This window comes from Barbatula barbatula (genome assembly GCF_947034865.1).
Source record: "Barbatula barbatula genome assembly, chromosome: 15".
Lineage (NCBI taxonomy): Eukaryota > Metazoa > Chordata > Actinopteri > Cypriniformes > Nemacheilidae > Barbatula > Barbatula barbatula.
Window position 1 is genome coordinate 14,869,462 of NC_136778.1, and position 10,934 is coordinate 14,880,395.

The 10,934-nt window shown below is 38.2% G+C and overlaps 1 protein-coding gene across 2 annotated transcripts; it reads left to right on the forward strand.

Moving 5' to 3' along the window:
- The first annotated feature begins 2,292 nt into the window (after window positions 1-2,292).
- znf521 (zinc finger protein 521) lies at window positions 2,293-8,835 on the forward strand. Of its 2 annotated transcripts, XM_079474220.1 has the most exons (3): window positions 2,293-2,491; window positions 3,988-4,110; window positions 5,158-8,829. In XM_079474220.1, the coding sequence occupies exons 1-3, from the start codon at window positions 2,452-2,454 to the stop codon at window positions 7,722-7,724; spliced, it is 2,730 nt and encodes a 909-aa protein (XP_079330346.1). In that variant the 5' UTR covers window positions 2,293-2,451; the 3' UTR covers window positions 7,725-8,829. The 2 variants fall into 2 exon arrangements, with proteins under 2 accessions (XP_079330346.1, XP_079330347.1); XM_079474221.1 differs by lacking the exon at window positions 3,988-4,110 and having other exon boundaries at window positions 5,158-8,835.
- The last annotated feature ends 2,099 nt before the right edge of the window (window positions 8,836-10,934 follow it).

The window sequence follows — 10,934 nt, forward strand, 5'->3', positions numbered from 1 at the left end:
CATGAGCACCCTCTGTTGGAATACGTTATGGAATCTCTGGAGGAAACTATTTTTAAGTTTTAATAATACCCATTACATGTTTGATGCTGGGTTGGTCTAATGCAGTTCAGTCCTCTGGGATAAGTGTGCTTTATGAGATACCGGTAACTGAGCCTGAATCTGTTTCTATAGCTCTGTAAGAACATTTAAGGTTTTGAGGTTGACACTTCAATATGCTATCATGTTGAGGAGCTGTTTATAAACAAAAAACGTTGAAACTTGAAAACACATTTTAATGATGATCATTTAAAAGGCCAAACCAAAAACACTATGGACAGAATGTATTGATAAAATCTTCTGAATACTTTCTCGACTGAGAGGGAGCAGTATACTTTATGAGTGCTATGGTCTATATCTGCTATTTATTTCTTTTTCATTTTATTCATTTTCTTATTTGTACTTATTTTTTAACATACAATTTTTGAATATATAAATAATGATTTAGTTCATTCATTTATTTTGATATACAAACTCTGGTCTTGTATACAAAAAATCCAGGGAAAAAATGACAGCTATGGCAACTAGGTACCAAAAACACTATGGACAGAATTTAATGACAAAAGCGTCTGAATATTATCTTGATAAGGTGTTCATGTGCTTTAAAAGTAAGCAAGTAGGTCTCCTAGACGTGTGCTATTGGTCTATATCTGTTATTTATTTATTTTTCATTTTATTCATTTATTTGTACTTATATTTTTTACATTATATAATTGCATATATAAATAATTATAATGAAATGAAAAATACAGCTAATTTTTGGTCTTGTAACAAAGAAATCCTGTAAAAACTCTTAACAAAAAATACAGCTTTCATGTTTTTCTTGTTAATTTGGAGGTTTCTTCTTTCTAGAATACGTGAAAAATCGGAAAAAATAAACATAATTCTATAAAATTACAGGTTTTATATTACACGTGAAAAACCGGTTTAAAAAATGTAAAATTCAGTAAAAGTACAGTTTTTTACAGTGTCAAAAATGGTATGATGTTTGTTCTAAAATAAAACACACACACACACACACACACACACACTTAAATGTTAATTAACAATGTACTGTATATTCCTCACATTTGAGGGCCCAAAGATCCTGGATACATTATGCAGCAGTTGAATGCAGTTATCTGGATTTATACCGCAGGAATAAATCAATAAAAATATTATTTACAGCAATGTCAGAAAAGTCAATCCCAATAGAACATGACTCTCAGAAGAAAAGCTGTCTGTCTTTCTCTTGCAAGACGCGCAATGTTCTGCGTTCAAGAATTTTTCAGATGTTTATCAAAAGAACAATCCAGGGAAATAATTGACTTTGCAGATTCACAGCAAACTATTTGTTTTAGAAACAATAATGAAACCAAGAGATGCTTGAAGATATGAATCAGAACTAACAGCTATCTCCTCTAGAGATGCTCTGATTGGCTGATACATTATTTCCTTCAGGATTTCCTTAGCGCAAAGGTTGCCTTTGCATGTCAATACTGTCTATTTACAGCTACACTATAGACCTACCGACCTACACTAGACATGCACATCTGTCCACGTTCACGAATACTCTACAGTCTTTCTTTTCCTGTTAGACGGTGCATTTTAAAGCATGTCAATTCTGATGATGACCATTCCCCATACATACAATATGTAGTCAGAAGTAATTTGACCTACACAAACAGAGTTCCTGCTGGCAGCACAGAACATGGCAGATTGATGTTTTTGTGTCTGTGTTACAACCTGCCCACTTTTATTCACAAAACAGTCACAGGCAAGTGTCTCGGCATCTAATTCAAAACTCATTAGAAACATGCAATTGCAGAGCTCACTCCCAATGGGATACAGCTTTCTAATCAATGTTCCCCACTGCAAAGCCCATCCAACGGGGCGGCTCATAACTAACGTTTCCACAGAGAAATTAAAATGAGGTGTCATTATGAATGGAGATGCTCCTCTGATGATTTCATTAAGACGGTACCATATGTCTGATGGTATATTATATACAGAGAGAATATCATAGGAGGTTTTTCCCTGAATATGTCATTTCTTTTACTATCATAAAAATGACATATCCATAATCAATCGACAAGAACGCTCAGTTACTTATCTATACGTTACATGCATTTTATTGTTTTATTGTGTAGTGAGGGAGAGCGAGAGAGAGAGAGAGAGAGAGAGAGAGAGAGAGAGAGAGAGAGCGAGCGATTACGCATCTCCAGCGCGTCCCCGGTGGCGCAGAGCGTCTATAGAGTCATTCCGCTGGTATAGGCGGGGGCGAGCCCCTTTGCCCGTGATATTAGTATGTGGTTTTCCGCTGTTCCAGTCGTAAAAACAACTCGCTTGTTTCGCGTCTCGTCTTCCTCTTCTTCGGCGTTTACAGCGGACGGCAACTTAACGGGTTTATAGTGAATAAGGCTGAAGTCATTTAGAATGTCTCGTCGAAAGCAGGCGAAGCCCAGATCTCTGAAAGGTATGAAACCATAAAATGCTTTTTTTATTGCACACGGCTAAAGCGCATATGATGTCTACTTGTGTTTAATAGAATCGTACCACTGCACTATAGATTTATTGACCTTCATACTTTACATGTGGCTTCGGATCAATGTTGCGGCAAAGAACTTAAAACCAAAGGTTGTTCTTTTAGATCAGAACTTTAGTTTCACTTTTATTGCATTTCAGAAAGGATTTGACATCACTCACGCACGCGATGCATTATAATGTATTCCGATACAGACGTATTGTCCATAATAAGCGCGTTTTAATAGTATTGGGCCATTAAAACAAGTTTTAAAAGTACGGTGGCAGTCAGGAGACCATAAACTAGTAACCAAATATGCTGAACTGTGATTTTCTCTTACTCGAAATGAATGAAGTTGCGGAAGCTTGAAATGTATCAGTGTGTGTGTGGTTTCGTGTCCCCTAAATGATGGTTTAAAGTCTGATTCTCTTAAATATAAATATAAAGGTTTAAGAGATAGAATATAGGCCTGCCGTGTGTATCAATGTCTACGTAAAGTCCGCACAATTTATATATAAACGTGTATATGTGTTTTTGTGCATGTCTGAGAGAGTTTTCGAATGACAACTCTCAGTGGTTTTCATACCTGTGAATAAAGGCTAGTCCATTTTCATATTCTTTTAAATCTCATGTGGATGTGTTATCTGTCACCTGAAATCACAATGAATGTGTGTTTGCATGAAGCACAATGAATAGAAGATGTTTATTTATTAATAATGTAATTATATTATTTTCATACAATAATAAATGGTAATGAATAAATATTTGAAGACTTTTGTCCCAAAATGAGAAAACGCCTTTAAAAAAGAAATTCATGAATCATGTTTTTGTTGTGTTTTACTGTGTTGTGTTAGTAAGCTGTATTTGATTGTTATTATGGCTTAAATCATAACAAACCGGGTGCAGTATGATTGGAATGCACAATAAAAGGACTGTCTCATTACGGTTATCTCATTTTGGAAACAAACTCTTCATTTGTAATCAAATAATACAAATATATTCAAATAGGCGCATCGTTTCTGCATAAGTCTTGATCTTTGCACAATAGTTGTATATTTTATTTGTTTCTTTATTGTTCCTTGTAGGAATGATTCACTCAGGTGGGCTTGTTATTATTCAAACCTAAAAACTGACAAATATGCAAACGAAAGTTGAGTATTTCAAACACTGTGTCATGTCTTCTGTGCGCCCTCTATTTAAAGAGCAAACGTACACTGGAGTCTGCTCCCCTGCTGGATGAAAAATAGATCAAGATACTGTTATTTGTTTACTCTTAGCCTTTTTCAGGGCACAGGTGTGCCATAGTTTACCAGATGGAACACAAGAGGCAATAAAAAATGTACCCAAAGCTATTTACTCAAAAGCACTTGATTTTATCAGGGTTTTATGTTGTTGCACTTTTTTACGGGTGTTTCTTGCATTGTAAACTGTGATTGGCCTCTTCACAGGTCATGATGGCAGAATACATGTTATGGATGACAGCAAGTGCGGAGGGAAAAAACGGTGCTATAGTGAGAAAAGAAAAGAAACAGATGAGGAAAAGAAAAGACATGAGCAAGATAAAGATGAAGGTGCGAAAAAGCCTACATCAGGCATACAGTACATAAGTATACTCTTTATAGACACATTAATGTCTCTCTTTTGTCCCTAAGTAGTTTACATTTACTTTGTCTTGAATGACAATAATTTTTCAGTCTACTTTACGTTAATCAACTGTATATTTACTGTATACTATTTACAGCATATGCAAATTTGTCCTATGGTGTGACAGCAAAAATTTTGAAAAAAACTAACAATAAAGGTAAATCTCTTATGATATATATATATATATATATATATATATATATATATATATATATATATATATATAAATAATAACATAAAACCGTTTGTTTTCTACATTTTGCTATGTCACACCATAGGACATGTACGATTTATTAGTCAACCACCCACATTCACTCCTGTGTATTTACTGTGGATATTTACTCTTTTTTCCGAATTCCCTAGATAGTCAGATTAAAAAAGAACAGAGACCGCCAGGGTGTTAGATTCAGGCTTTAGTGTTCCTCTGTGCGAATGTGTGACCTTTGAATTAGGTATATTTGCAATTCCCTCTTCGCACACAAACGAAAATGAATCATGCCTTTACAAGTGATTTCAGATTTATGACATTTGAATTGCAAATCTTGTAAAGTTCATGTTTTTTATATGTTTGGCTTTTAAACAGATACATAAATGCTTTGATTCAGTGTATTATGTGGTATCATGTTTTGGGTTTGTTTTTTCTCTTTCATACGCTTAGTACTTTAAGGTACGGTAGGTTTACTCCTTTTGTTCACAATGTGGAGCCGATCTGCTCACACTGACAGCAATTTTGGTCACAGTGGGACTGCTCATTATGTGACAACATACTGAGCTAATTACATTAAAACGAAGTGTGAAAAAGAGCATCCAATTCATATTTTTGGTGTTTAGTCGACCATTATGAGGCATGGCTTATCTTTTGACCTGCCAGACTTTTGCAACCTAGAAAACATTTCAAACGCAATCGCAGACTGGTTTTGAAGATTTGTTTACTATATTTTATGCAAACATTTTCCTCGTTTCTCTCTTCATAGAAATACCTAATGATCACACCTCCGCTGACCATGAAGATGGACGTGACCTTGGATTTAAAGTGGCAGATCCGCCTAAATGCACCAGAGGAGAGACATTTAAGGATCGTCAGATTCCAAGTCAGTGGGAAAGAGTCAACACCGTTTTGAAAATATCCAAACCATATACCAGCAGTGAAACCACCATAAAAAGCAAACAGGCCTTCAGTGATCAATATGAGCAGATCTGTGGAATGTCCTCTCATCACCTCACTGTTCTAGATGATCTACAGAACAACATCGGGAACTTTGAGGACAAGCAAACTCAAAATTGTGCTTTTAAAGATAACAGTTTATCAGCCCTCTCACCAGCATGCACCTGTGCATCGCATGCCACCCCAAATTCCAGCTTATCCAGTCCAGCCACACCAACAACTGCAGAATTGACGTTTCAACCAATGGCACCATGTGGAGTGAAAAGAAAGCCTTCCTTTGTGTCAAACAATGTTAACGTAATCCAATCCTCTAAAAAGCTCAAGGTTTTAAATAACTGTGTTGCTCTTCACAACCACATAGACCCGAAAGCACATCAACGGACCACGGACAAGAAGATCTTACATTTTCCATCTGAACCAAAGGAACACCAAAAAGAGGGTAATGTCATGTTGGGTCACACTGTGTTGCTTGAAGCAGCAATCACAGCAGCAGTTCAGACTGTCCTTCAGTGTAGCTTCTGTCCCACATCTTTAAGAGATCTGAAGGAACTTCAGGAACATGTTCGGCAGTCACACAACTCGGCTGTAATCGAGAGCAATGTCTTCTTCTGCTCACACTGCCTCCGAGGGTTCCTGATGAAGGAAACACTAGATAATCATGTGAAACAGACTCACTGTAGAGCACCTGATCTAGACCTTCTAGAAGACACGGAAGGAAGGGCTTTGCTTTTCTGTCCCCACTGCACACATTTACCTGCATTTGGCAGTAAACTCAAATTAATGCAGCATCTCAAAAAGACGCACAAGATGGATCTTTGGGAGGAGAAAAGGACACTGGGTTTGACTTCCCCCAAGGCAAACAAGAGTCCAGCTGAAAACACTGACCAACCCTCAACCGATTTTATCTGTGACTATTGTGGGGCTAAATATACCAGTCTGGATCTGTTTCAAACACACTTAAGCTCTCATTTGAAAGGTTTACTACCCAAGCATACTTGCACAGAGTGCTTCGAAGATTTCCCAAATCAGGAATCTTTGAACGAGCATACAATTTCTCATTTTAGTCATACATCTACTCTCTACACGTGTGAGAGCTGTAGTAAGTCCTTCACCAGCGTCAAAGACCTACACGCGCACCTACTTGAGATGCACACCCTCATGCTTTACCGCTGTTCCATCTGCCAGCAGGCATTTAGCTCTAAGGTGTCAATTCAGATTCACCTGGCCTCCAAACACAGCAACACGAGAACAACGTTCCACTGTACGTCATGCGAATGGGACTTCAAGCATGAGCGTGACTTGCACTTACACGTTCAACAGAAACATCTAGACAAACAATGCAAGGTATACTCCTGTATCTTCTGCACAGAGACCTTCAACACCGACATTGAGCTGCAGTGTCATATCACCACACATAGCGACAAATGCGATCCCTGCGTTTGTACCAAGACCAGCTCTCCCCTCGAGGTGCCCTTACACGAGAAACTCTGTGCCAAGAGCCGGAGCACCGAAGGTAGCAACGTGACCCCTCCACCTGTCTCCGAACCAGTTGCCAAGGACAGCGTTGGAACGCTGCCAGCGGATAATGAAATAAGAGATGGTACGGAATCGCTGTTCAGCCCTGAAAGCAAAGGGAAGGTGAATATGAACGATCCGATGTTCGCCTGCGAAATCTGTGGCGCCTCGTACACCATGCAGGCCCTGCTGGCTAACCACCAGCTGCGAGATCACCGAATCCAGCCTGGGGAGAGCGGCACTGTCAAACGCAAAGTGGAGGCCATCCAAGGGAGCCACAAATGCAAAGACTGTTCCAAGACCTTCTTCACAGAGATGGCACTGTGGGAGCACGTCCAGACTCATCTAGGCCCCACCAAGCACTGCCAATGCCCCATATGTGGAGAGCGTTTCCCTTCATTGCTTACTCTGACTGAACACAAGGTCACCCACAGCAGGAGCCTGGACACAGGCAACTGCCGCATCTGCAAGCTTCCTCTTCACAGTGAGGAAGACTTCCTGGAACACTGTCAGAGGCACCCCGACCTGCACAACTCGCTGACGGGCTTCCGCTGCGTAGTGTGCATGCAGACTGTCACCTCCACTATCGAGCTGAAAATTCACGGAACCTTCCACATGCAGAAGGTGCAGGGGGACGGTATGACCAACGGATGCGCAGAACCCTTCGACCCCAATCCTGACCTCAAAATCTGCTCGAGTGGTGCTCAGCGGGAAACGTTGAGTATGAATGGGAGTATGTTTGAACACAGATTTAGAGATAGTAAGACTTATATGTCTGTGGTGAACTGCTGTTCGGCAACGGCTCTCATTCCAGAGGAGAGAACTAATAAGAACGCTCTCACTCAGACCACAACAGTTTGAGTCTGTGTTGAGACTATGAAATAATCACTTAAAGACTACAAATGTACTCCGATTTGTGTGTTTGTATTTAAGCCATACAAGTGTTTAAATACTTTTTAATACACGATTATCTAGAGCAAAATAAACAAATATTATCACCGTATCTAATGGAAAAAAAAAACGAATATGATAAGTCACTTCATTTTTTAGTTTGTTATTTTCTTTTTGGGCCAATAAATCAGACTCAAAATACAAGTGTAGGGAGGCGGAAAGAGTTTGTATGTAAATTATTTACAATATTATTGACACAGTATCAATATTCATGGTTTTTAATATGGGTCATGGTCAATACCGCTATATTGTGACACCCATAGATGTGTGAAGAAAACAAGAAAAAAAGAGAGGGGTTTTGGAAACATTTAGCGAATGATTAATTCTCCCAAGTGAAAGGCTAATCTTCATTGGATAGTTGTGGGGTTCTTCAAGGGATTTTTTCCTCTCTCTTCGTAACATTTAAAGATAAATCCTTGCGTTAAGAAATGGAAGTGGATCTATGATGGATCTTGGCTATCCAGACAGTAATGAGTTGTTGCTGATGACTGGAGCTGAAGATACACAGAGGGGCAGGAAAGAGGATGAAATGTGGGCAGAGGGACTTGATGTTCTGAGGGAGAGAGTCATTAGCAAGGCACTATCTAATTGAAATCTGAGCAGCCCTCTTGGTAAACTTTATGGATTAGATGTAGGGCTTTTGGGGCAATGACATCTGATAATCACAAAACAGTTTTATTATAATGTATTTATTGAGCATTTTTATAACATATTTTCAGTCAAATGGTTTCATTTTATTTTCATAAATTTGCATCTTGTTATGTATTGTATAACTGTATGTTGTACTCTATCGAAGTAAATTGTCCTTATGGGTAAATGGGCATGCAAGTGTTGTAGTTTTCAGATCTTCATTATAGATGAAAAGTATGTGGTATGTCTGTATACAGTACTGTAGTACACCCTGGATTCTTCTGGATCAATGAAGTCAATATTAGTGTGATTGAGTCATTGTGTGTATTTTCATTAAAACAGTTCAAATTCATCCATTAAAATGATACAACTGCATGTTGTATTTAATTGTAATAATGTTTTGCAGTTGCAAGAGATTCATTCATAATACATAAAGAGGAAATGTTTTTTCCTCCATGTATTATTGTAGGAAAGGTTTCAGGTTTCGCTTGATATTATTTTACGAGATTCAGGAGTTTTTTACTTCTTTCACATAGGGTGTTTCTTCTTTTATTTTTTCATTTAATAAATAGCAGTACACCTGTACACAATATATTATTTAGTTACCCTTTGTCCGTAGAAACTGCGTTAAAAAGGTGTAATGAAGAACAAACCATTGTTAAATTCCAGCATTGAAGTGATGAAAATGAAAATGATGTCATCATTTTCTCACCCTCCTGTCATTTCTTTATGACTTTCTTTTAGATATTTAGATGAAAGTTGGTAACCGAACAGCACCGGCCCCCATTCACTTCTATCGTATGGATACAAAACCAATGCAAGTGCATGTGGGCCAGTTAACAACATTCTTCAAAATATCTTCTTTTATGTCCTGTAGAAGAAAGAAAGTCATACAGGTTTGAACTGATAAGAGGGTGATGATATTTTTATGTGAACTATCACTTTAATTGTCTTTCTCTGCGTGTGCGTGCGTTTGTTTGAAAGGGGAAATTAGATAATAATAGGGTCATGGAGCTGGAAACCACAAAAGACACACTGCTGACTGGTCTGGAAATACCCTCATGACAGCAGCTGTGATTTGACCGCAGGAAGGAAAAGCAACATCATTTTGGACACGCCTGTTCAAACATTTGTCCGAAAAGTGCTGTTACTACATCTGGTAGATTGGCGTTACAAAATTCTGTAAATTGACTTAACCACAGTCTATGTATTCAGATGTTCCTTCTGAACACCCAATGTTTGATCTTGTGTCACCTATCTGTGTGCATCTGTCTACTAATCCTTCTGTCTTTGCATAACTGCATTACAAAAAGTGACTATATTTATCATGACAAGAGGCAGAATCAAATGAAACATAGATATATAGAAATCCAGAAAGATACACTTAAGCAAGATAGTGGGTCTATATACATTTACATTATGTTTTTATCTGCAACCTGGTATTCGTTTTTTGCTTGTCGGGCATTAAGCCAAGATAAAGTCGACTGTGAAAACATGATTCTGGGTAATGCCCGGACCATCTGTCAATACCTGTCTCCTGAGTGAGCCGAATGTGGAAAAGTGACAAAATATATGGCGCTGTTAGAATGGGCTTCATTTGATTCAATATATTTGACGTTGCACGTCCTAGAACAGGATTGTGGAGTAAAAATATTAAGGTTGATTGGATGAGTCAAAATTTAGCATATGGGTAGAGGATGCATACAGCAACCTTCATAAACATTATCTTTTGTTCCCTACACTTTATATCAATGACTCTCATGTATACGGGAATGTATTTTTCTAATTCCCTTATCATTTTTTACATGATCTTGTGGGTGACACAAGATCATGTACTCTGTGTATTCATGCCCATAACAATTACATATTAGCCTTCTAATAATAATAGTAATAAAAGAAAGTAGAAATGTGATTTGTAAATATATCATTCAAAGCATTTAATGTCAACACGTGTTGTGACTGTCTTAAGCGTTGCGAGGAATGTGTTGCGGATGAGAGGGATTATCAATGATTATAAATAAATTAGGGCAGCATCCCATTCTCAGTGTAAACCTTCAATGAGACCGGGTCATGCCCTGCACAGGACAGACTCTGTTCTTCTACCCGATTCCTTTCTGCAATGGTATGTCTCCACAGCAGGTGGCACCACTGCATTAAAGCACTTGTATGTCGTATTTAATACAGTTCTTAAAGCTGACTAAGAACCTTTATGTGTTTTGGTTACATGTGCACTTCTACATATTACAGCATGTCGATATCCGGCCTGGGATGGGAACTGGGGTAAAAGGTTTGTTCTTACTAAAGGAGTTCAACATGACATCTAACGCAGTGTGCATGGCTGACACCTTCAACCATCACAGTATTTCTGCATCCTGCAGGCTAGTGTCTCCAATACAGATTGAACACTGATACACAGACAGTCCTGTGGTTGAACATACTCTACTGTAGTTTGACATTCAGATGAATGTGAAACTTATCAAGAAACTGTGT